Below are 26,754 nucleotides of genomic sequence, written 5' to 3' on the forward strand. Positions count from 1 at the left end.
CCAGCTAATCTGTTTGGTTTTTGTAATAGAGGGAAAGCAATGTCTGCATGAATATGTCACCCAGGGAGGCTTAATTTACAGATTAAAAGCTTCCTGAATGAATTTTTAAAAAAATGAAATAGTTTTCATCTGCAAACACGCGGCTCCTTCTCCTTGGTGCTATTTTAATTCTGAGGAATTGTTCCTTTTGCTTCCCACTTGAGCTGCGTAGGTAAATCTGCTCCTTGCCTTCAGATTTGCTCCCAAGCCACTAAGAACCAATTGCAGGGTGTGTCCCTATATAATTAATAAGCGTGCAGTGCAGTGCACAGACCTGCCGAACCCACTGCCCACTGCCGTGTGCCTTGGGAAGTTTCTCAGACCCCCTGGTTCATGGGTACCAAGTCAGCAGGTCAGGATTAGTTCACACAGATGACTCAGTCCTCTAGAAAACCAGGTCCTAGAACTGTGTATACGGGGCCTCCCACATCTCCTGGTCTGTTCAGGTCAGGTTCTGCCTTGGATAAGATGTCAGGGCGTCTGCATTTTAGCAGAAGAAACTTTTTTGAAAGAAGGCAAGGTTAACGTTTCCAAAAGCCATACCTCCAAAAGCGTGTTCTAAACAAGGAGTAACTCTCATGCAGGTAAGTCATTAGAATGAAAAGGAAGGAAGGGACAAATTGCGAGGATAAAGGATTTAATATTGATCACCCTGTGTGCCAAGCCCTTTTACTTGATCACCTACTATGTGCCAAGTCCTATATGTGTGTATGTGTGTGTGTATATATATATACATATATATATATATATAATTTTTTAGGCAGAAACACCTAGACTGGCATTTTCTGAGTTTGTCTGCCTGTAGCCAATGTACGATCCATCTAGAGTGAGACTGACCAATATTTCAAACTGGGGCCGAGGGATAATGAGATGAGACTTACCAATAAGTCTTATAATCAGAATCATGAAGAGAATCTCACGCTAGGATTATGGAGGTGATGCCTCCCTTTATCCTTTCCCTGTTCCCATCACCTGACAGCTTCTCTTTCCATCTCTCCCTCTCTTGTACCTAAAATGCTGCTGCTTCTCCCAGGAATCCCACGGCCTCCGCACCCTCCAGATATATCTCCGTATTACCCGCTATCGCCCGGCACCGTAGGACAAATCCCCCATCCGCTAGGATGGTTAGTACCACAGTAAGGAGTTCCATTTTTTAATTTCCTTTTTGTTTCTTACATGGGCATGCTTATTATTTATTCTGTGCATGTATGTGTGTATTTTTAGAGGTCAGGGTTAGGGAGGGAGGGCCGTGGGTGGGGGTTTGTGGGGAAGATGCTTGCCGATGCCCTGTGGGAAAGCTGGCAAGTCAGTAGCCATTCAGGTGGAGGATGTAGGGAAAAGGCTGGTAGTACTTCGCATTCTGAACCCATGGTCCCCAAAGCCTCTAGGTTCCTCTCTGCGAATAAAAGTACCCTTCAGGGCCCTTGGGGATTGCAGAAGTCTGGGGGCTTCTCTCCTGTGAAGCTGGTCATGGCTCTTATGCTGGTGGCAGCCCCAAGTGGAGTCCTGTCATTGGATTGAGGCAGCAGAGGTGTGGGAACAGGCACAGCCCAGTTTTGAAATCCAGCAGTGGGAGTGGAGTTACAGCCCCACACCCGATCCCAGCCGTCACTCCCAAGGCTGACAACCACAGTGGACATCTGTGTCTGTTGAGAAGTTCCATGTTATCCAGCCAGCAACCGTCTGAGCATCTTTGCATGTCGAGTGGGGTGGGGCAGCTGGAGCCCTCACTCCAGCAGGCCAGGCCTTCCTGAGGGGTCAGCCCTGGTCCCTGGCAGATCATCAAACTGCCTTTTGTGATTGGTCCTGCCATCACCTGGGCTTGCTTTTATAGTGCCATCCATTAACTTTCCATAGACGACTTCAAAAAACCCCCAAACACCATGTGTTTCAAAATCGGAGCAGAAAGGCCTTTTCTGTGTAAGCATGCTGTGCTCGTGTGTGTTTGTGTGCACGCTTGTAACATGTGTTTGACGATGGTGTACTTTTGTATATATATTTCTCCATGTTTATGTCTCTACTCTTTAAAAAACCACAGGGCAGTTTGTTGAATCTGACCATGAGAAATCGTGGTACACCTCTCAAGGTTGGGTCTTGGGGAAGACACGAGCCCTGGGTGTGGTTTCTCTCTCCTTCTCTTGTGTTTTCTTGGGGAGGGTGGCCATGTCCAGGAGTGTGTGTCCTAGTTCTTCCTCCGTGGGTGGGGCCATGCCTCCAATGGGTCTCAGTCTTCCCTTGAACTGGGGAGATATTTGAAGGCTAGATAAAAAGGAATAGCCAACTCAGACAACCCTCTGTCAGAAAAAGTTGTGTGTCTTTCATGAGGATGCTATTTTGCATGTTGCTGTATTTTTTAATTATTGTAATGAGGTGTGATTGTCTATTGGTTACCCACAATTCTTCTTGGGGACTCTCCCCCCGGTAACTCTTGTCAACACTTGTTAATTTGACAAAAGGCTACAAATTAAGCTCTGTTAATTTAATGTTTTCTCACCGAGATCTAAATACCGAAAGAGGCCCAAAGCGCAACTGAAGTCCTTTGATTCACTGTACTTTATTTTGGTATAAATTTACATTCATTATTGTTTTCCTTTGGATGTGTAGCCCTCAATTAGTGTGATGGCTCCATTAAAGCAAGCGAGACTTCGCCTTTAATTATTACAACAAAACACCTAGTTTCAGCTTGGGGAGAGGGTCTCTATTGACATAAGCAAAGGTTATAAAATTTAATTAGCCATTCCTATCAGATTTATGGCATTCAAATTGTTCTGTGTTTCTTCCCTTTGATCCTTCCTGTACAATCCCCAAGATTTTTGTTCTGATCAAATGAGAATAAAGCTTACTGTGCAGAGAGGACTTTCCCTTTTTCTTCTTTTGCTTTCCCCCAGCCCCACCCCTCTTTGCAGCGCTCTAACTTCCTACCCCCTTCTTTGCAGGCAGGGTCAGCCAGTGTACCCCATCACGACAGGAGGATTCCGTCACCCCTACCCCACAGCTCTGACGGTCAACGCTTCCATGTCCAGGTGAGTTCCAAGAACCCAGGCTCTTCAACCAAGGCTGTGGGTTACTTCCCAGAAAGTTCTCCAGATGCTCCCAGGCCATCTGGGGCACTGCCGCTACATGCCAATCCAAGGGTGTAAGCTCCATAGTGCATGAGGCTTTCCTCCTAAAAAATACTGAAAAAATTGCCCTGAACTTCCCAGGTAGGTGATGGCAGATTTTCGAGGTTGTGAGTTTTTTCCCATCAGTTGAGCAGTATCTTTTTTTTTTTTTGAAAGAATTTAAGAAGGCAAGAAGAAGTAATTAGGACGTGTGGTGTTTTTTAAAGTGTTATTTCTCTGTTGCCCTAGTCTGGGTAAGGAAGGAAAGGGTGCAGGTAAGTTCATTTTTATACAAAGAAGAATTTGAGAGAAGGCTTTCAGTCTTTTCAAAGCTTCAGACTCTTAAGCATCAACAAGAAAGGACACCCCTCTCCCCCAACCCCAACACCCCCCCCCTCGAATGTAGCAGGTGTCCGGTAGAAATAGAAAGTGAGCCACAAAGGGAACTGGAAGTTTTCTGGTAGCCACAGTTTTTGAAAGATGGGGGTGGGGGGAACCCAGACAGAGTTATTTTTAGTGATATATTTCGTTCAACCTAACATAGTCAAAATATTATCGTGCTGACAAGTTATCGCTGTAAAGCAGCTACAAATGAGATTTTACTCTTTTTCTTTATACTTTCGTTTTGGAAATCTGCTGTGTATTTCACACTTAACCACATTTTTATTTGTCTTGGGCATATTCAAGTGCTTCGTAGCCGCATGTGGCTGGTGGGGACGACGTTGGCCTGTGCCCATCTAAATTTTTGAAAGTTAAACAAATCATGTGCATGTGTACATCCATGTATCTTTCAGCACATCAGTGTATGTGTAACACACACACACGGAGACAGACCCACCTACGGGTGCCTGGGTCTTTCCAATCCCCATGGTCTCCCTCTCCCCCTTCTAATTAATTCTGGCTAATTTTTCAGCGACTGCTAGTTTATTTACAAACTGGTTGGCAGCAGTATGTTTAAGTAGTCACTAATTGCTCCTAATGATAGTTTTATTTTCTGTTCATCTGATTTTCAGTCACGTTAATTAAATCGGTGGAGGTTTAGACTTTCCTGATGGGCTGCAACAGCTAATCCATTTGGATGATGGCACCTAATTAAATTAGCATGCATTACATGGCAGGGAGGCCAGCCCCTAGCCTCTTCCCCCGCCCCGGTAGCCAACAGGAGGACCCAAGACCACGGGAAGGGTTGGAGAGACAGGCCAAGATGCCTCTTTTCCTACTTGCAAAACAGTGATTTTTGGTGGAGGACGGAGGAGGAATCGCACCCACTGAGAAACACAGACTATAGCATCTGTATGTGTAAGAACTATGCCGTGGGTATCCAGATCCAGCTCCCACGTATGGTAAATCATCGCAGTTTCTAAATCCACACCAGGATCGGTTAGGCAGGAAAATGCTCGTGTGTCCTCTTCGCCAGTGAGAAGCGGAAGGTTATTCTCATTAAATAATGTCATCACAACCTCGCGAAACCCGGGAACCAATAGGGAGTCTCCCAGGAGGAGGGCAGCTCCCGAGCACCTTATAACCCACGGCACCCCTTCCTCCGAACTAGCATCCCGAGAATGCGCTGGGTTGTTTCTCCTGTTTGTTTCTTTGGTGCATTCAGAGGTTAAAAGCAGTGCGGTGATCGTGGGATAGGGGCTGAGGTTAAGCTTATCGATTGAATTATCATTAGGAGGTTAGTCGATGATTTCTAGGTGGGCAGGGGTGGAGGCAAGGAAGGGGAACGGTGGGAGGGAAGGTTAGGGGGCTGGCGGTGCAGGGGGGAGGCGCCCATTCCCCAGGTAGGCCTTATGAAAGGTAGCTAGTTAAAAAGCGTATACAGCAAATTAAATACATTATTGTGGTAATGGGGTGACAGAAGTATGGGTCTATTATACTTATGGCAGTTATAGGGAATGTAGGCAGCTTGCCCTGTTCCAGAACACCCTTTGATATTCATTCTCTTCAGCAGCGGGGCCAGGGCTTCTCAGAATTAAGTGATGGGTCATTATACTTTAAACACCATGGAGAAGCCTAGATTGGCAATTAAACAGCTCTTGCTGACACTCACTTGTGCCACCCTGTGACCCCCTTTAGATTGAGATGTTGGAGCTCCGGGCCCTCAGCCTGCTAAATTGGCGCAAGGCTCTTCTCCTGACGAGAGCGGGCTCTGAAATCTGCCGGCTTCAAAGGGAGCGAGATCATGTATAAACCATAATGTGGGTGCACCGTGGCTCACAAAAAATAAGGCAGGAAGAGATGAAATGTTACAAGTGCAAGGGGGGAAATGAGAGAATAATGACAAACCTAATGCAACTCAAAGCAGGATTGTTGCACAGGAAAATGCATCCTACTGCTTGTGCATAAAATCAAGGCCGGCAGATGACATCCAGTTAACAGAAACGTGTCAACAGTGAAGTAAAGTGAGAGTGAGGAAGGCAGAAGCCCCTGAGACAGCCAGAAACAAAAATTAGTTGTCCTTAACAAGTTAAGGTTCATCATTATATTCTGGCTTGGAGCCATGAAAGCAGACGGGGGTGTATAATGAGCTGCTTAGAATTTTTAGGGTGTTTATTGCATTGCATGAAACAGTTGTCTGCAGAAAGGAATTTCTTAAGCGAAGGTATGAGGACAGCCCATAGACACACACACACACACACACACACTTTGTCTGCTATGTATGTGTTTCTCAAATATAGGAGTATGTGGGTAGGTATGTGAACTTGGAAGTGTTGGTTCGTCATGGCTGCACTGGAAATTTTTCCCCACCCCAAAATGTCCTCAAAACGTGAGGTTTTCTGTGGTGTTTGGTGGACACACACACACCCGTGTTTTTCTCTCTCTCCCTCCCTCTTTCCCCCTTCTCTCTGTCTGTACACATTCTCTCATTCAGCGGGAAGGGAACATATGTATTTGAGGAATGTCAAGCTTTTACAATTCACAGTAAAAGCTGCCACTCCACCCACCGCTTCACCCAGGGGCTTCGAAGAACACATGTTCTGAACTGAAGTTTTCTCAGAGACCTTCGGGCTGTGGGAAGGAGCTGGGTGTGACCTGGGAGCCCAGGGCCGCACTTTTCCTTTTTGGTAGGGAAAGGGGATCGTTGTCTTTCTCTCTCGTTTTCTCTCTCTTTCTCTCAGGGTTTTTCTTTTCTCTTCTCTTTCCTTTTTCTTGACATCCTAAAAGAATTCACATGGTCCTTATTAAGAAATCATGTCCCTGTTACCACACTTTGATTCTGACTTAAATTTGTAAAGGCAGCCCGTGGACGCGGGCCACATCGGGGTGGAGATTCTGAGTCCAGAGTCCACTGTGATTCTGGCCCCCTTCAAAGTTCTGCATTATTCATTGCTGTTTTCTCTGTCGATCTATGCAGAGTCAGTACGGTCATCGTTTCTCCAATGCACATTGACTGCAGTCTTTTGGTAAAATGAGAACAATTTTCATTTCCCATCTGCATGTGAACAGAACCTATAAAGTCTAATCAGCACCTCCAGCGCCTGGCAAAGTTAGCTTCCTGAGAACCGGGTGGTCATTCCCTGGATGGTACACGGGGTTGTTGTGGTTTGGACTTATTGGGAAAGCAACACTGCCTTGACCTGGATTCCCCTTCACCTGAACGGCACCCCCATCTGCTCACCTGCCTGACCTTGCCAGGGTGGAGCCTGGGGGCTGCCACTGTTCTCTTTGGGGGGGGGGGGGTCCTCTCCTCCCTCCACTTGTCTCCAAAGTAGCATACCTTCCTTTCAGAGGGTGGTTCTTCTAGCCCACAAGGCATGGTGACCGCAAGCTTATCAGAAAATGAGAGAGCTGTTGGTCAGATCCATAGTCCATTTGCAAATGGGCCCAGAGCATTTTCAGATTAGCTCCTGGAGTTCCCGAATGGCTCAGCGGAAACGAATCTGACTACTATCTACGAGGACACAGGTTCAATCCCTGGCCTCCCTCAGTGGATTAAGGATCCGGCATTGCCGTGAGCTGTGGTGTGGGTCGCAGACGTGGCTCAGATCTGGCATTGCTGTGGCTGTGGTGTAGGCCAGTGGCTACAGTTCCAATTCGACCCCTAGCCTGGGAACCCCCATATGCCATGGGTGTGGCCCTAAAAAGACCCAAAAAAAAAAAAAGACCAAATTAGCTCCTTCTGTCTTAGCCAGGTTGCATGGTTGAGAGATGCCAATGCATAGCCTAAAGGGTGTTTGTAAAAACTTCCCTAAAAATAAACAGTATTTTAGAGGAGAAAACACAGACTTGACTGTGTGTACAATTCTGATCATTTATAAGGCCTTTTAATGCATAGGCAGTATTTTAAGTCAAAGTAATTTAGGAATCTTAGCATTTTAGAGCAGAAAAGGCGTACACATCAGAATTCAAAGCTTCCCTTCCAGGTGTGTGTATAAAATAGTCCTCTTTGGGTATCTTTCATGCAAACTTCTTTGAAATGCCCGTGACGTATGTTGAGAAGCAGGCAGGGGATATTTGGTTTCCCCTCATCCCTCTGCCTCACTTTCTCCCATTCCTGTCAACACGATGGGGCACCGCAGCAAAAGAAAAACGGAACTGTTATTGCGCTCCCATCAACAGAATGAGGCCCAACGAGGCATGCGCAGCATTGTCAAAAATATATCTGTACACTTCAACCGCGTTCATATTTTATTTAGCTGTCAATGTGCAACAAGAGATTTCACCTATCATTCTAGCTCTGATTAGAACTTAGGAAGTAGTCTTCTTAGATACCACCGATAACGTCCCTCCAAACCAGTGGACGTGTGGTCTCCAGCAGGTAGCTCAAGCCTACTTTTCTGCCCACGTGTACCGGTCGCACTAGCCTTTTGCTGAAGATGTTAAGAATCGTAATGTCTCGTGTCAGTAGCAATAATGAAGGGGAAGATTGGCTTTAATGACATGATGAGAATCATTATGCTTAATTTATCGCTAATTAATGCTGACAGGTCTCATATGCCTTGGGTTGCTTTCATGTGAGTGTTCGGTGCTGTTTCTTTCTTTTTTTAAAGTTGTGTGTACACATCCCTCCCCCATTCATACATTTTGATTCTGACGATTTACACAGCTTTCTGTCTTCTAGGTTCCCTCCCCACATGGTCCCTCCGCATCACACTCTCCACACGACTGGCATCCCCCACCCGGCCATAGTCACACCCACAGTCAAGCAGGAATCCTCGCAGAGTGACGTCAGCTCCCTCCACAGCGCGTAAGTGTCCCTCTTCCGGTCACTTTCGGTGTCGTTGCGTGGTCAGCCGGTGGCTGCTGAGTGGTGGCGCTGCCCGGAGCTGGTGTGCCTCCAGCGAACACCCACCCAGCCTTACAAAGACGCGCGATGCCTGGTGCGGGTTCTTGCTGGCGCCCGCTGCGGCGGCGGCGAACAGAACTCCTTCTCTGTGGCCTCGGATGGACTGGGGTTTGCAGCCCCTTCCCGGTTCCCAGGCTCGCTCTGTCCCGTGGGCGCAGGGAGCGTCGGCTGAGACGGAAACGGCCACAACGCGCTTTCCCCTCTGGCTTGGGAAAAATACATTTTGGGGGAAGCCTGAGGATGTGATGATAAAGTCCCTTCCCCCACCCCCTCCCCAGGCTGTTTGTGCTCCATTTTCCCGGTGAAGGAGACCCAGCGTGGAAGTGTGCCACGCCTTCCCTTCCGGACTGCTGGGCTGGGTGTTGAGGGAGTGGGGAGAGGGGCCCTCTGCTGCGGGGAGAGTTGGACCTTGTGATCGTTCATCAGGCTGCATCTGTCTGTTTTGTCCACATCCAGAAAGCATCAGGACTCCAAAAAGGAAGAAGAGAAGAAGAAGCCCCACATAAAGAAACCCCTTAACGCGTTCATGTTGTACATGAAGGAAATGAGAGCGAAGGTCGTAGCTGAGTGCACGTTGAAAGAAAGTGCAGCCATCAACCAGATCCTGGGCCGAAGGGTGGGTGACCCCCGCTGGGGGAGGAGGGCTCACCGGGTGGGGGGCCCGTGTCCCCATCCCCGTGGGTTGGGGAGTCCTTTCCCTTTAGCCCCAGTCTGACTCCTTCCGTGGCCTTCGTGGAGTTGGGACCAGTAACTCAGCATTCGAATGACATTCGGGTTGGCTGCAGCCTGGCCTTCCCCACCTGCAGAGACAGCAAAGGACAGGGCGATCTGGGGGACAGGTCAGGTTCTGGCTGAGCCCCCAATAGTGCCAGGCCCCCGCAGACCATTGGCATCTGTAGATGATACCATTTCTGATGGAAGCTCTGTCCGTCCCCCGGCCACAGTGTGGTTTGTGACATTTCTCCCTGTCTCGCTCTCCCCCCACTGTGTCCCCTCCAGTGGCACGCACTGTCCAGAGAAGAGCAAGCGAAGTACTACGAGCTGGCCCGGAAGGAGCGACAGCTTCACATGCAGCTGTACCCCGGCTGGTCTGCACGGGATAACTATGTAGGTGGTTCCTTTCTCTCAGGACTAGACTATAACGGTGTGTTGGGTGTGCGTCTGGCCCAAGGAACACCACCTGCCAGCTTGAATCAGGCCTCAGTACCTTCAGTCTGCCCGCTCCCAGGACTGTTGGCATCTTACCTGAGTGGCAGATTGGAGGATTTTGCCTTGGCCTCGTGTGTGGCCGCATCAGCGTGCGATACTTCTTCAAGGAGGAGGGGTGGCTGGTGTCCCAGTGTTCCAGCTCAGGGGATGTAGGGGGTCAGCTTGGAGCTGTCCACACCTTCTTGCCCATGTCTTTGAAGAGATGGGGCTCTAAGGATACAGCAGTGGTCCATGGGGTATTTTTGTGCTTCTCAGCAGCAGTGCATGGGGTGGCCTTGCAGAAAAGACCAGTAGGCGAGGAGGGAGAGAGTTTACTTCCTCACAGGTGTCCTAGCAGGGCCTTCACTCATAAGGGGAAAATGAAACAGTTGCCTTAGCCTCTGGTGCAGTAGAAATTGGAAGCCTGGTTCATCTTGAGAGGGGCATGATGGGAATATCCCTGAAAGTAGCCAGTGGAAGTCATCCCTTAGCAGGATGGATGCAGTGACTCAGGGGCCCAGCCAGGGGCTCTGTGGTGGCTGCAGGATTTGCCTCATTTCCCCTCCTGGGTTTTAGAACACACCTTAGGCTTGTGCTTTACACTCATCACAGTGATTGTGACACTCAAGAGCCTTCTACTCCCCTTAACTACTCTCCTCTGTCACTTCTCACTGTTCTTTCTTATTCTGTATTTTGCCCAGTAGCCCAAGCTTGGGCTCACTTTCCTCTCTAAATGGATGAAATGTCTCTTATTTTGCCCCTTACTGTATTACATGGCATTTACTTTCATGAAGCGATTTTTACTATCTGCTCTTTGGTGAAAAAACAAAACCTGTCTTAGTGCCAGTAGCAGTCTTCTCCTCCCATTTCTTACTGGCAGCATGGAGCTGTGGATGGTTCTTCTACCCATCAGTGCTCCCTGACCTAGCTCTCCCCTGGTCACTCATCCTTGGTGCAGAAGCTCTCCATGTATGTGGGTTGAGAACTATTCCGTTATCGCCGATCGTGAATTTCTGGTGCCCACAGCATTGCGAGGATGCGGGGTTAAATCAGACATATGCACTCTCTCAGAACTTACCAGCCATCAGGAAGTCAAACATCTGGCCGAATGTGCGGGTCCTGAGTGAAGGCTGTTTTCTGCTTGCTCTGACGAGCTATTTCAAGTTTCATCACTGTCTAGTCTCCTACTGTGAACATGTGGGGGCTCCTCTGCTCTTTGCATGTGGATGGGAAGGATGGGGTACAGAAATGGTTGGGTGTGACACCCATGTCTCTGTCACTGCTGCCCCCACCTCCCCGAAGGTCCTCTCGCCCTTCGCTGGCCGCACTAGACGGTATTCCTCTTGGGAGTTGAAGCAGGAATTAGTGCTTGTACTTCTTAGTGGCACGTTTGTTCCGCTCAGCCCTTGTCACTCACAGATGGTCGTGCACAGGGTCTTAACTGCTTGGGACCTCTCCATTTGTCCCCAGCAGGTGTTCAGAGGAGAAGCCTTTCTTCTGGAGCTGAAAGGAAGAGGATAAGAAAGTTAATGCTCTCCCACAGGCTTGCTGCTCACCTCCGCCTGACCTCGAGGTGGAGATTGCCAGCAGCAGGCAGGCTCTGCAGCCTCCACACATATAGCCACCTCATTTCAGGACAGATCCTCTCTTGGTTTCGGGTCAGAAGTTCTTAGAGTTCATCTCCAGCTCCTTCCTGCTACAGACCCAATTCTTTGAGTAATCTAGAGTTGTACCACAGAGAGGAATTCAGCTACTCTATAGGTATCACATCCCCAGGAGACATTTTGGGTCATAGTGGGGCCTTCATGTATAGCTGTGCAGGGCGTGCACTGCACAACTTTAGGGTGTGCCATTTACACTATGGTCTGTGTGCGTGGTGCCCCCTGGAGTTGTGCAGGGTGAGATCTCCACAAAGGTACAAGGCCGACTTTGTGAAAGCTTCAAAAGAATCCTGCCATGGACTTTCCTGGAGTCAGACAGGGTATTGCCTGAGGCTTTTTGTGAAGTGCTTTCTAGGTTTCAGAAGGTCCATGAGACATGTAAAACGACTTTAGTTCAGTTTTATATTTGGACGAGGTTTGGTGTAATAGGGGAACCCCTGATAAGACTTGAGAAAGTTTAGAGGTAGCTCTGGATTTGGGGCTATAGGAGCTTTACTAGCTGTAGAGTCCACGATCTGTGGCTCACTACATATGGGTGTGAACACACACAGCCCTTCCTCCCTTCCTCTTTCCGTCCTGCCACCTCCCTCCTCCCTCCCTCCCCTAGGAACTGAACAGTCTGTGGAGCAAGAATCAGAGTTAAGACTTGTATGGATTTGATTGTGGTAGAGACTAGTTAGTTGGGGGTTTTTTGGTTCGTTTTTTAAACTTACTTGACAAGGATGCTTCTGTAAGTTACTTTGGGTATTGTAAAGTGCAGAGGGGTCTTCTGGGAAGTTTTCTGAGCTAACCATCTTATGCCTCTTTCACCACATTCCTACTTTTCTAGCCCAGTGGTGACAGAAGCCTTTATAACACTATCTTAGCGAAGTAGAATTGAGTAAAACAGTCACATTTGGGTTGTCAGACTTGGTACGTTCTGGAACAGAAGAGAAAACATTTTGGTCCCATAGTGATCACTAACCCATGGCCTTGAAATTCAACGTTATTTCCTTTCTGGCCCTTCCAACTTAGGTAGAGGAGATAAATCCCAGGCCATGTTGCCTATCTTGAGGGTTTCCCCCTCACCTCACCACCAGAGTTGAGGGCTTTTCTCTCATTACATTCAAAGAGATAAAGGGATGGCCAGCTCCCTTGACTGCATCTCTCTCTTCCCTAGATAGTGTGTGTTCTCTTCCGTTCCCTTCCGATTAAAACACATTCCCAGTCCTCTAGAATCTTTAGTCTAAATGATCATTTTCTCAGTCATGAACCTCTCAGTTGTCAATTATTTTTATCAGTGTATCCTAAATCCTTCCCAGGGGTAGTGGAATTTTCAGCTGCCTCTCAGAATATATTGCGGGGGACTGGACGCGGCTGAGCACAGCATTCGAAATGACTGGGAAGCCCTTGGCTGGCGGGGGGGGCGGGGGGGGGGGGCGCTGCCTGGAACCGACATGTTTCTGTGCGCAGTTGAAGCTTTATTTCAGCTTCTAAAGAAGCTGACACTGGACCCTCCTGCCTCTTCCAGGATGGCCGGGTGGCACTGTGCTCCTGATGCAGGAGTGGCACAGACATGAGGATGGGCCATGGGGGCTCGTGCAAAAGCACAGGAACTTCTTGGTTTCCTTTCTTCCTTTCTTAAACTGGATGCCAAGGAACATGAAATGTTTCAAAGGGAAACACTGAACCGAAGACCCAGACAGATGTCCCAAGTGGCACAGCCCGCAGGTCTGAGAGGCTTTCTCTAGAACTGCTGACTCTCAGCCTTTAGGTGGACCTGAAACCGTGTGGCATCTCTGCCTTGGGGGGGCTCCTCACAGGGCCTTATGGATTCTCAAGTTTTCACCCTGTGGCTGTTGCTGTCTCTTCTTGAGTCAATGTCAACATACCATGAGAACTTTTAGCAAAGGTTAATATTTAGATATTCTGACACAAACAGACGCGTTGGAACACAGGTTCCGCCTGCTCGTGACATTGCATGTACACCGGGCAGCTGCAGCACGTGGATAGGGTGGAACTCACCGGGTGAGGGAGGCCTAGTTTCAGATCAGGAAGGAGGCGGTGGTTACCTCCACAGAATTCTTTCCTGCTCCCGTTGCACGTCCGCAGCTGCAGCAGACTGTCTGGATGTCGGGGAGGGTCAGGCTGGAGAATGAGAATGGCTCCATGCAGTTCGTCTCCCATGATGCATGAAAAGCCTTCCTCGGAGGGCCGGGCGGTCTGTATGGAGGCAGCGTAGCCTAGTGGGTGAGAGCTGGGGGACCACGATCGCCTGGTTCCCGTCATGGCCCCGCCTTCTCATGTCGTCTCAGGAACTTTCATGAAACTCTCTGTGCCTCAGTTTCCTTGTCTGTAAAATCGTGGTGACGGTCATAGCATTGTTGCAGAGGATTGTGTGAAGATACATGAGTCGCTAGACATGGCACTCTTAGAATTCTGTCTGGCACAGAGCATGTGCCCCGTGAGTGGTAGCTGTTTTTACGAAGGGTATTGTCATGGTAGAGGAAAATGGCAAGAACAGGATGTTCCTCCTGAGAAATTGCTGAGATCGCTTCTGGTTGTTTCACCTTTGTTCCACCCTCCGTCTTTAAAACCAAGGCCAGTGCTACAGGGCAAAGAAAATCCCCTACGAAGGGGATTTTTATTTTTTGATTCCGAATGAGAACCACTTGGCCTTATAAAGAAGAGATTTGCATGGGGCACGGAGGCTCTCTTGAGTCCACCCAGCCGTCCCAACGTCCATTTGTCCCTTAGCTCTTGGACCACTTTGAACGCTGTCTCTTCAACCTCCCCGAGTCTTCCCCATCATCCCGCTCTGGTCCCCTTTCATGAGTGCTGGGGTCAGGTGTGGGGGTGGACATCGATGCGTTCGAAGAGAGGTCCTACCTGCCACCCCGCTGATCCATTCTTTTCCTGCTGGGTGTGCGGTCGTCCACCCAGAGCCCAGTTGAAGGGCACTTGGATTAAAGGGGGTTGGGGGTTGGCAGATACCCAGGAGCCTGGATGGAGATGGCAGCCGGGGCCCCTCCTCCTGCCTCCTTTCCAGGTGAGCCCAGATGCCCCTCCTCCCCGCCACCTCCTGAAATAATTCGCTGTGTCTCTTCTGTTCTTCTAGGGGAAAAAGAAGAAGAGGAAAAGGGACAAGCAGCCCGGGGAGACCAATGGTAAGTTAGAATAACCGGGATAGAGGCAGGAAGCGGTGCTCTGAGGACCATGCTTTTATAGCAGGATTCTGTCTGGGGGGAGGCAGGAGAAATTCAAGGCCAGGATGTTGTCGGATGGGGTGGGGGTGGGGGGACCCATCTTAGCCAACCTTTTTGTTTATGCATTTTAATTAATTGCTTCATGACTGCCCTTTTAAAGCTAGTAACATTCATTGTTGCATGAAAAGCACATTGTGAGTGTAGTGGAATGTGTTTTTAAATAACTGCAGAGCCTGTGAGTAGAGAGTGGTAGGCATGCCTAGCCGGGGATTTATCCAGTCTGCTTATTTGGTATGTGTCTGAGTAGGGATGAGGAGTGGGCCAGGAGAGCAGAAGGGTGTGTGTGAGTGTCTGATGTTAACTGGGCTGTTCCTGAATGTTCTGATGCATGCCTTTACAGTGGTCAATTGCACCCAACTTAAATTAAGGAGGTTTGTCATTCTCTAGAAGAAATTAGAAATACTGCATAGGCAATCTCAGAAGTCCCTTCGAGAAGGCCAGGCTTTTACAAACAACGACAAAAACATTTTGAAGGCTTTGTATAATTTGTTCTTTTTTTTCAGAACACAGCGAATGTTTCCTAAATCCTTGCCTTTCACTTCCTCCGATTACAGGTGCTAATGTCATTTTGAGTCATTAAAATAGTTGATAAACTGTTTTTTTAATTTTTCTTGCCATTATAGTTTTATTAACATGAGACACGTATGACTTTTGAACATTCTTTAAAATGACCATCTACACGGTTTCATATGTTTCAGTAGATTTTTTTTTTCAGTTGCTTTCATTGTTTTTTGAATTTAATTTAACTTCTGCTTTGTTTATTTATTTTTCCCGTAACAGTTGTTTAAGCCGTGATGACAGTGATTTAGAGTTGAACTAACTGTGCAAATTGAATATGCAGTATTTCTTTAAAAGAGACTGGTTAAAAAAAAAAAAAAGAAAAAGGAGAAAAAAAAAAACTAAACCAAAACCCAACAACAACAACAAAATGGAAGGAATTCAGTAATAAACCTCCTTAATCTAATGGCATTTTTTTCATCGCTCCCACTAAGTTTTCTCACGCAAGCATGCATCCGCAGTATGATTATTTTTTTCCTTTGCTTTTTTTTTATTTTAGTTTTTTTCCTTCCTTTTGCTTTTCTGCTTATAACTGGCAAATCCACTAGCATTTCACTGACTGATCCTGCTTCAATGCTGCTATGTATGAGCTTCTAACTAACCCTCAATGGCTCATGTACACAGCCTGTTGGTCTTTATCTGTTCCTTTCAATATTAATGAAAATAGATTTTAAAAAGAGAAAAGATGAACATTCCAAAAGCTGCAATATCCCAGTACCACAACCCTTTCTTTCTTTATTTCTTTCTGTTTCGTTTCATTTTGTTCTGTTCTTATTTGTAGTTTTTTTGGTTTTGTTTTGTTTTGTTTTGTTTTTTTGTTTTCTTTTTTAAACTGTTGTACTCTGAGAAGAAAAAAAGCATGTGACAAACTTAATTCCCTCCTTGGCTTTATTTTCTTCTTTAAGAAAAACAAATTGAGAGAGGAAAAAAAAAAAAGAGGAAAGCAGAACTAAAAGAGGAAAAACATTATGTCAAAGTTAGTTCTTCAGTATCTAACTTCCCTTTATCAGTTCAAACCGAATCGGAGAGACAGTCCTTAAAGAAGGGATACTGCAGCTTTATTTGCAACAGCTAATTTCACAAGTTGAATAAGAATGTGCTTTTTTTTTTTTACCTTTTTTTTAAAAAAAAATTAAAGCAAGTTAAAAATGGAAAGTCAATATTTTGTAATTAGTAACCAGGTCATTGATTTATTCCCTTTTTTATTTTTATTTTTTTCTTATTTGTATCTTTCTCTTCCCCCCCTCCCTCTCTCCTTCCCTCCCTCTCTCTCTTTCTCTCTCTTCTCTCCCTCTCCCTCTCTCCCTCGTCCTCCTCCTCCTCCTCCGCTCGCTTCTCTCTTGAACTCATTCAGACCTGAGCGCTCCTAAGAAATGCCGAGCGCGCTTTGGCCTTGATCAACAGAATAACTGGTGCGGCCCTTGCAGGTGTGTATAGATTTCCCAGATTCGCTGTGCTGGTTTGCAGCTGGTCTCTTTGGTCCTTTGCCCCCCACCCCCTCCCCCTTCTCTGGCCTGTTGCTTTGTAGCTCTGTGTGTGGATCTTAGGAGACAGGAGGGCGCGGGACACTGCTCTGTGAGGGACGTGCTTGTCCTCCTCGCTGCTGCTAGCCAAAATGCCACTGTAAAACAGCATCATTTGTGCCTCCTCGGGTCAGCGACAGCAAACCCCAGCGCGCCCCCTCCCAGGGAATGTTGCCTGCCAACCCCTTCCTCCCGACAGCCCAGGATGGGGGCTCGGTGACAGCCATCGAGAGCCTGGCCTAGGTAGAAACAAACGACGTCACCCTCTCCCCTCCTCTTCTCTCTCTCTGTGTTTGTTTGTTTATTTATTTATTTATTTATTTATTTTCCCCCCTGTTGTTTTTTTGGTTTCCGATTGTTGTTTTTTCCTTTTGTGTTTTATCGTTATTTTATTTTATTTTATTTTATTTTTTCTTTTGACACCTAGAAGTCCTTTCCTTTCATGTCCTTGGTGAGGGAAGACAATCAAAGAGAACCCAGGTGCTAGCGAAGACAAGGCAGCTGTAGCCGAGGTTGTACATCCAACTGAGCACGACCCACCATTGTGTTGTATTTTTTGTGTTTACCTTATGCTAACAGATGCAAATACTCCAAAGAAGTGTCGGGCACTGTTCGGGCTTGACCGACAGACTTTATGGTGCAAACCATGCAGGTATATTACCTACTGTGAGGCCTTTGGGAAAAATCAAAGCGTTCTGTCCTTCCGGTATCTCAGTGTGTCAATAGATTTTTGACCTCGTTCCCATCTACTTCCCTGCTGGCAGCAATGACTAATGATCCTCATCCTTCCAAATTTCCTTGCTAATTTTATGCCGTGTCCTCTCCCTACTTTTCTCTTGCTCTCTTCTCCCTGCTCTTACGAATAACATACCCCAGCCCTCACAGACCAGGACGGGCCCAGATCCTTTTGCTTTGAAAGCCAGCCTCCTGGAACTGGCCCGGCCCTGGCACGACTTCGATGGCATGTCTGCAGGACAGAGAGAGCCACAAGGTCCCGGGGTTTGAATGGGCTCAAATTGGCAGCAGTAGCCTTCCCCTATGCACTTGGAGTCTAGACACTTGGAGAAGGGCTCTGGGGCAGGCTGTTTTTGGTTTTGTTTGGTTTTTTGTTTGTTTGTGTTCTGTTTAAAAACCACGTCTCTGGACAGAGGAGCTTGGTGAGCTGACATTGTTTTACAGTGCTGAAAAGAAGCGTGGCATTAAACGGCAGGCACCAGCTGACGGGCTGCAAGCAGCGAGCCGTGCAGTGACTTGCTGCAGTGCTGCTAGCCTGCAGAGTGAACAAAACACATATGCGTGTACCTATGAGAGAGATGGACCTATGAGACAGAGAGGGCGTGCTGGTTCCAGAGTGAATCAGGAGAGTCCCAATTAAACACCTGTGTTCCACCTGCAGGTTCCATCCAACCTGTAATTTCAGGGAAGGTGTAGGTACTTCCTTCTTGGTGGAGGGATACCAGCTAGTTCCTGTCTCATTTCCTTTTCTTTAATGACCACCTTTGGTTAAATTTGTTGTTTCTTTGTTCTGATACAAGCAGTCTTTGAATTTGGAATATTATGATGGTAGGTATCTCAATACCCAAAACACGCTTCCCTGTCTGTAGTGCCCCCTCCGTGTCACGTGTCCTGCTCCGTGCCTTCGCCATGTGTTCCGTGTTTAGACGTCAGCCCAGATCTCCGTTCCATCACGTGCATGCTCACCAGTCGCTGTGTCTCCCCCCCCTTCCCCTGACGCCTTAGGAGAGATCGGTGAAGCGCCCCGTGTTGAGCCAGCGTTCCACGGAGAGGGGCCCCCAGAGTCTTTCCCCAGGGAGCGCCCCCCCGCTCCTCCACGGGCTGCCCTCTGCCTTCTGAGTGAGGCTGGGGGGACCTTGGGTGGATGACCCGCAGAGAGAGAACCCCCACCCCACCCCAACCCCCCACCCCCGCCGCCGCCCCTCCCCTGGGATGGCGGTGATCATGGAGGTGACACACATCCTTTCCACACAGTCCCCGGGGTCCTCTCTGTGCAACAGAAAAGAGTTTCACGACGCACTTGACAGAGGGCATTAGGTGTCTCCTCAGGGCTGGCCTGGAAGATGGGAACTCTGCCGGCCCCACCTCGACAGTGAATTTGTGTCAGGCTTTTCTGTGGCTGAGCAGGAGGGCAGGTAGCTGCGGGATCCTGCCCTGACCGCGCGCCCCGGGGAAGGCTGAGCTAATGGCAGGGCTGCTCCCAAGAGAGGGTTTCTCACGCCCTGTAGAAACGTGCGGCTGACACCATCCAGCGCACCTTGCAGTGTGGTTGGTTGCCTGGTTTGTGTATTTTATTTGAGGGGGGGATCGGTGAGTGGTGGTTCATGAATCCCTTTTCTGCTTTGGAAGCAGTTAGCTGCGAGTTAGACTTGGCGATTGTCGGGGAGCAGGAGTTGCCATTACTAACATTGACCAGACTAGTCCCTTCTCAGACCCAGGCGCACCTTGCTGAAAACTGGAGGGTGGCATTTTCTGCAGAAACTAGAATTCTCATGACGTTTTTATGCAACAAAAACAACTGCAGACCTTCATGGCTGCCTCATAAACGTGGTTTTCTAGAGTGCAGCTTGGAAGGGCTGGCGCGGCAGTAGCGCCACGGTGCGTGCTGGGCGGTCCTTCCTTCCTCTTTCCCACCTCAGCGCCCTTAGAACTTCCCCGGTGACCATTTTTCCTCCGTTGGGAATATTGTTTCATACCCTGAAAGCTTCAGCAGATGCATTTCTGCTCCTTTAAGTAAGTGTAAGTCCCAAACAGGACCAGGAAACACTCTTAAGTTCCTTTCAGAATGAATCTGTAAGAAGCTAAAAATGGATTTTTCAGGGGCCACCCCCTGATGGGAGAAGGAGCCTAGGTGGGGGAGAGTCAGAGAATGGGTTTTGTCCCCTTTTTCCATCAGTTTTTCCTCTTGACTGTGCCAGGATCTGGCTTGATGCTAAATCAACAAGACAAAATGTGCTTTAAAAAAAAAGTTGCAAAATGAGGCATTCTCTGGCCCATCCGAAATATGTGTGTTCCAGCTGCCGCCTGCTCTGCCACCTCTTAGAAGGAGCAGTCGCCCTGTCATTCATAGTTTTTGTGTCCTGTGTTCAGATGCCCCCACTCATCCCCCTGACCTGGAAACTTGCACCGCGATGAGGGCAGGAGGGGGGAGGGGAGCACCCGAAAAGCTCCTAGCCAATCAGGGCTCCTGGCTCCATGCACAGGGTTTCTAATTTTATTTGACATTTGAGGACATTTTAACAAGATTCTGTTTTGAGCCCACCAAGTTGCTTTTCCCATCTTTTCCCTCTGCCCTAATATAGCATGGAATGCTGCTGGATGTTCCTTTATTCCTGTCCCCTTGTCCCTGTCCCCTCTTCCTCTCTTTGTCCCCTTCCTCATTCCTCTCTCTCATTTGTCCCTTTTGCTTTCTCAGTTTTGCTTATGCTCCCCCCACCCCACCACCACCCCACCCCACCACCACCCGTTTCTTCTCCCATTTTTAAAATGCATGGACTTCTTAGTTTTTTGAGCATGTTTTGATCTGCAGGCTAAGGTGGTTTAAAACTCTTGAGAGGCTTATCTATTTCTCTTGGTTTTCTGGGATGGGAGCAGAACCCACAGTTTATTTCAGTCTATCCCAGGGGAGAAAAGGAACCTTGTCAAATTGAAGGTGGAGGGGGCAGCCCTCGCGTTCCTCGAGGTCCTTCCGACCCGGAGCGGGGACAGGTAGACCCTGAGGCCACCGGCCCAAGGGGGCTCGGCCTCCGGGAGGCAGGAAAGACCAAGCATGTGCTCCCCGCCCCCACCTCCTCCCTCCTGCCATCTTGCCGAGCACACACCCCACGCACCGAGGGGCATCCTCAGACAGCTCGGGGGCACATACTCAAGGAGGCACTCATTCCATCCCCTTCCTTCCAGAGGCCAGTGACATCTGACAGTGGTTGCCTTCAGCCAGGCAGCATCTTAGTTGCTTTCCCGTGACGGGAAGCCAGCCGGTGCTTACACACTTGTTTTTAGACGGAGTGTTACCAGCCACGGTTCTGACTGTATTTCTCCTTAGATCAGCACATTCCCTGTGTCTGCATTATTTTTATAGCATGAGTGCAGGTGATCCCCAGGACCACCTTTCCTACCAAACATTATCCCATCAGACTGGAATGGATCATAGGAGGAGGTTTTCGGTCACACGCTCAATTTCTTGAATTGATTTCCCCGACTTTGATGATAAGCAAGAGAGGCTCTGAAATTCTCATTCCTCTTTCTTACATAAACAGGAAATGGAGAGGGGAGATTCTGACTTTGGTACAGGGCAAAATTAGTCTTTCTGGTTTAAACACGAATCCCGACGACTCCCCTTCTGCAAGGTCCATGCTGTGATTCCCTGGCACGTCTTCTTTGTCGTCACCTCCTTGTGACACGCTGCACCCTCCATTCACTGGCCCTGGCATATGGACCAGGGCAGGACGCCCCTCCATCCCACCCTCACCGTCTCTCCTTCTAGCCTTCTCCCTGTGGGGTGGGGGAGGGGAAGGCCCCAAATCCTTAAAAAAATAATAAAAAAAAAAAAAGTTTGAATCATAATTTAATCCACAACCTGCAGGCCATACAACCAGTTATTCTTGTTCCTTTGGATCATTTTCTGTTTTTCTTATTCTCCCCCCTCCCCCACCTTTGTTTATCCTCTTCTACCTGTTTTTTTTTTTTGGTGGTTTTTCTGTTTTGTTTGTTTTTTGTTTTTATTTTTTGTTTTCGTTTTGTTTTTGAGTTTATTTAGTTCTTTTTTCGTTCTCCCCACCCCCACCCCCACCCCTCTCTCACCTGATTCTGACCTCTCTTGATTTGGTGTGGTTCTTAACAGACAAGCCCGAAAGCTCTCTGGGCGCCCGCAGCCTCTGGTGGTGGAGGTGGAGGAGGAGGTGGTGGTGGAGGTGGTGGTGGAGGAGGTGGTGGTGGTGGTGGTGGTGGTGGTGGGTTCACACCTGTAAGCCTCCTGCTAGCGCTGCCTTCAGCTCCGTGGGCTCAGCAGTCAGCATTTTGAGAGTTTCATATTGATACGAGGCGCCTGGGGAGGGAGCTCTGTCTTTTCTCTTTTATACACACATACACACAAATGCACACCGTTGGGGGGGTGGGGCGGGAATGGAGGGGGGTGTTATGATGGGGACGTGAAGAGGTGTCTAAGCCGCAAGAGACACCAAGCTTTGGAGTTCATCCTAGTTTGGATATAGGCCCTTGCTGGCAGATGGGTGCCACGGCCTGCAGGTGGCCCCCTTGAGCCTGCTCCTTTATATGGGGGAGGGGGCGGGATTTAGCTGGGGGCGGGGGAAGCAGGTAGGTAGGGATCCTGTAGTCCCTGGACATACCTCGTTTGCAGAGCAGGCGTAGCTCAGGGAGCGTGACACCCCAGTGTGACTGTAACGGTCCCCTGGCCACTAGGCGTGTCTCTGTGGGTCCCCTCAGGTGACGGCATCTTTCGCTCTGAGCGGTAGATAACTCTCTGCCTTGGCGTCTTTGCCCTTTATTCACAGATAACTCTCTCCCCCTGTTTCTAGGAGAAAAAAAAAGTGCGTTCGCTACATACAAGGTGAAGGCAGCTGCCTCAGTCCACCCTCTTCAGATGGAAGCTTACTAGACTCGCCTCCTTCCTCCCCCCACCTGCTAGGCTCCCCTCCCCAAGACGCCAAGTCACAGACTGAGCAGACCCAGCCTCTGTCGCTGTCCCTGAAGCCCGACCCCCTGGCCCACCTGTCCATGATGCCTCCGCCGCCCGCCCTCCTGCTGGCCGAGGCCGCCCACGGCAAGGCCCCCGCCCTCTGTGCCAACGGGGCCCTGGACCTGCCTCCCGCCGCCCTGCAGGCCCCCCTCCTCCCCTCCTCATCTCTGGCACAGCCGTCGACATCTTCCTTACATTCCCACAACTCTCTGGCCGGGACCCAGCCCCAGCCGCTCTCCCTGGTCACCAAGTCTTTAGAATAGCTTTACCCTCCTCCGCCCCGGTTGCTTTCGTGGAGTGTTTCGTTTGGCTTTTCTTTATTTCCCTCCCTGCAACCCCTGCCCCCAGCGCAACCCCCTCCCCCCGCTTCTGGAAGGTTTCGTTTGGTCCTTTTTTCAGTTTGTGCCACGTGGCTACATTAGTTAATGTTTATCGAGTTCATTGGTCAATATTTGACCCATTCTTATTTCAATTTCTCCTTTTAAATATGTAGATTGAGAGAAGAACCTCATGATTCTACCAAAATTTTTATCAACAGCTGTTTAAAGTCTTTGTAGCGTTGAAAAAATATATATATATACATAACTGTTATGTAGTTCGGATAGCTTAGTTTTAAAAGACTGATTAAAAAACAAAAAGAAAAAAAAAAGAAGCAATTTTGAAGCAGCCCTCCAAAAGGAGTTGGTTCTGTATTATTTGTATTAAATACGAGCTTGCGAACCAATCATTTTACATCTGGTTTTTAAACCATAAGGGCACGACGAATGCAGTGCCATATACTTTTTTTTTTTTTTCTGTGTGAAACAACTTTTATTGTGATGTTACTTGTTATTGTTTAAATGTACAGAAACAAAGGGTTAAAATGTGTTAATATACCTTGTTCCATGGTGTTGTTCTTTTGGGGGGAGGGGGATGCTACTCAACAATTAATGGAATCACAACGCTGTTGGACCAGTAGTATTTATTGCTTTAGAGATTGCTCGTCGAACTTGTACGTTGTCCCTTTTAAAATATGTTTTCCTTTTTCTTGAAACTGTATAAAGTTTTTTTTTCCCCTTAGCATATGCCTCTTATATATAACAACTCATTTGTACAAGGTTTTTAAGTTTATATATAAAATGTGTATATATATATTTTTTGTTTCCCTTTTGGATTTTTTTTTTTTTTTTTTTTGCCGTATGAAACCCAGATGCCGCCAAATGGACATTAATAGTTGCATTAAAGGATCAGTAGCATTAACAAACGTTGCTTTAAAAGCCATTCTGTAAAACAAGACTTGAAAATTAGTGAGGGGAATTTTAGCGACGCTGTATGAGCAGCAGTGGGAACGGTCAGGCCCGTTACCCCTGTGGACCCACAGTCGAATGCCCTGCACCCTTAGGACATGGACTGACTGTGTGCAAAACTTTATGTGCCAAAATTCTCAGTGACTTTAGCTTTCTCCCTCTTTTTGATGCTGTAATTTTCGTTCATCATGTTTTGCTGTGATGTTACATAGGTAGATTTGTATGTAGTTTTTAATGTCACCTATAACAAGATGTGTTTGGTAGCAGATTTTCCAGAAAGCATTTTAAATGAAGAGGTATAAACCCTTAAGGGCCAAAATTCTGTATATTAGATTACTCTTCAAGGAAAAACCAGCTGCTGCTTTTATGTACCTGTATGACATACAAGTAGGTAGCAGACTTTAAAAATAAAAAAAACCTAGGCATGTTGATGTTACAAAATGCTGTATAAAGCTGAAACCTGTTCATTCAGTGCCATTGTAGTTGACATGAAGCGATTGTAAAACTGTCTCCGATTTTTCTCTGGTTTATTAAAATGCTAACTATAACATTTTTTGTGAATACTTTGAATGTTTCCTAACAGTTGTGATGTTACTGTTCCGTTTTATGCTCTTATTCCAATTTCATTTTTAATGGTTTGGAAGCCATTTTTGTAATGAATAAATGTTCATGCTGTACAGTATCTGTAGCATGCCGTTCTGGATTAATAAAAGCAACTTAGTATGTGCAGATAAAGGCTGGTCCCTTGTTTCCGTAATTTGGGTTTTATCTCGGGGGAAACTGGATCTCCTTTCACCAAGAGAAATGTATTCCCAGGTTGGAGCTTGAGACCATGTGGTGGGTACAGGTGGTAGGAGGTGACACGGATACCAGAAAGTGGCCTTGAACTCTTGAAGGGTTGCTTTTTGGGGGGGGGGGGCATGACCATAGCATGCTCAAATTCCCAGGCCAGGGACTGAACCTGTGCCACCGCCTCAACCCCAGCTGCCGCAATGACAGCGCCAGATCCCTACCCTGCTACGCCACAGGAGCACTCCTCCCTCTCATTCTTGATGCCTTTTTGGCCTCCTTGGTGCACCTGGTTTGTTGATTTCTGAAAGCAAATGTCACTCTTCTGGCTCTGAGGCTGTCACTCTGCTACATCCTAGCCCTCTCACAGTATCAAGCAGAAAGGATTTAATTCTGGTTAATGAGACTTAGTTCACCAGGAGGGGATTTAAGAAACCAGTGTTCACTGTTTGAAGGATCATTGGTGTGGAAGTATCGTAATTTCTTTCTAAGAATTACATGCAGCGAGAGATGCCAGGGTGAGCAATTGTTAAGCAAGAAGACGTTTAGAAGGCGTTTCCTTTATAGGTTTGCATGGACCAGTCTTGCCATCCCTGAGACGCACGTTCTTTGGCTCTGCCCTGGCCAGGGTGCAGGTTCATCCCCACCCCCACAGAACGTCCTAAGGTTTCCACTGCATTCATTCCTGCCGCTGGCTAGGATGCATGGATGGAGGTATATACATGGTTTCACTTATCTGGACAACCTTCCCTTCAAAGGACATGATTTCAATGGGCTCAGAAGCGGTCTGTGTTGCTGCCTTTGTTACCTAAGGTGACATGGTGTTGTCACCAAGGACTTTAAAGCCTTGGAAGCTCTGCTTTGCTCAAGCTGTTTTTTGTTCTGTACAATCCTGGTCTTTTTGTTTTCGTCTGCTTTGTATTCCTGGGGAGGAGTGATTCTGGTTGTCCTTCCCCATTTTATTTTGCACACTGGGGCCAGAGGGACCTGTGGATACACCAATAACAACATCTCTTCTTTGTGGCAGCATGCCAAGCCATGGGTGGGCATTTTCTCATTTCCTCATCAAGCTACCAACTGAGGTGGATACTCTCCTCCTCTTCTACCCCTCTGCTTTATTTTCTAAAACTGGGTTTAGGAACTCAGAGCAGGTGTCTGGTCCAAGTCCCGCACAGCCTGTAGGGTGGTGGAGCTGGGATTTCAATTCAGTCCTGACTCTAAACCCATGCTCATCCTAACCCTGATACCAAGGTCTATGCCTCCCTGCCTGATACAGATGGTCCTCCTCCCACAGGGAGTGACGGGACAGCCTTTTGGAGGGTTCTTGTTTGCCCCCCCCCCCAACTTCCCACACTCACTTTTCCCTAAAAGCATTGTTGCTCTTCCGTTTTTAAACTTGCAATTTCCCTGTGCCTGGAAGTTTCTGCTCTGCTCCCGCAGCCTCCTTCCTCCTCACCCTTCAGGTATCCACACTGATGATACTGGTGCTATCTCCCTCCTGTATAGTATTCTCCTTTCCTGATTTTTCCCTCCGATTAACGCTCTCACCCACCCTTGTGTCAATGGATGTGGCCGAGTGAGGCCACTAAGAGCACCACTCAGTCTGTGGACGTTTGTGGCTGGATAAATTCTTTGTCGTAGGGGACTGTCCTATGCATTGTAGGGTGTTAGCACTCCTGGCCTCTACCCACTAGATGCTAGAAACACACTCTCCCCAGGAGTCATGACAACCTGGAAGGTCTCCAGACATGGCCAAATGCCCCCTAGGGGGCAAAATCCCACCCAGGTGAGACCGGCTGCTCTAGAGAGCGCCCTCAGGAGGACAGGATTGTGGCTTTGGAGTTCACTGTGGTGCACCAGAGTCCTGGCTCAGTGCCTGGCACGTAGAAGGTACTCCGTATATAGTTACTGGGGGAAGGAGCCAATGAGGTTGGTCAACTCAACACTTACTTATATTGTGGGAAGCAGAAGAATGGAAACTTTCCATAATGCTAAATTGTGTCCTCAGAACGTCCCAGGTCTCCGTTACTTCCTTAATCCTTTCCGCCATGCTGGAATATAACTCACTGCCCTTGTTACAAAGGCGCAAAAAAATCCAGGTGGGTGTGGGGGCTGTTTCTTTATCATCAGCCAGCCTGAGTACCGATCTCTTTTTAAAATTCAAAATACAGGAGTTCCCGTCGTGGCTCAGTGGTTAATGAATCCGACTAGGAACCATGAGGTTGTGGGTTCGATCCCTGGCTCAGTGGGTTAAGGATCCGGCGTTGCCGTGAGCTGTGGTGTAGGTTGCAGACACGGCTCAGATCCTCTTTGCTGTGGCTCTGGCGTAGGCTGGCGGCTACAGCTCCAGTTCGACCCCTAGCC

General features: G+C 48.0%; 1 protein-coding gene across 39 annotated transcripts in view; it reads left to right on the forward strand.

The window, feature by feature from the left end:
* Positions 1-24,283, forward strand: part of TCF7L2 (transcription factor 7 like 2) — a 203,315-nt gene extending 179,032 nt beyond the window's left edge. For 5 of the 39 annotated variants that reach the window (XM_047761310.1, XM_047761311.1, XM_047761317.1 and 2 more), the window contains 9 exons: positions 1,073-1,175; positions 2,976-3,062; positions 8,191-8,331; positions 8,887-9,046; positions 9,430-9,537; positions 14,377-14,425; positions 15,028-15,078; positions 16,437-16,509; positions 22,155-24,283. In XM_047761310.1, coding sequence (XP_047617266.1) covers positions 1,073-1,175; positions 2,976-3,062; positions 8,191-8,331; positions 8,887-9,046; positions 9,430-9,537; positions 14,377-14,425; positions 15,028-15,078; positions 16,437-16,509; positions 22,155-22,578 — 1,196 coding nt within the window. In that variant the 3' untranslated portion in view covers positions 22,579-24,283. Of the gene's footprint in view, positions 1-1,072; positions 1,176-2,975; positions 3,063-8,190; positions 8,332-8,886; positions 9,047-9,429; positions 9,538-14,376; positions 14,426-15,027; positions 15,079-16,436; positions 16,510-17,184; positions 17,259-22,154 lie in introns of those variants that run through there. The other 34 variants (XM_047761313.1, XM_047761322.1, XM_047761328.1 and 31 more) reach the window with 20 other exon arrangements.
* Positions 24,284-26,754: the final 2,471 nt, after the last annotated feature.

Source organism: Phacochoerus africanus, chromosome 15, assembly GCF_016906955.1.
Source record: "Phacochoerus africanus isolate WHEZ1 chromosome 15, ROS_Pafr_v1, whole genome shotgun sequence".
Taxonomy (NCBI): Eukaryota; Metazoa; Chordata; class Mammalia; order Artiodactyla; family Suidae; genus Phacochoerus; species Phacochoerus africanus.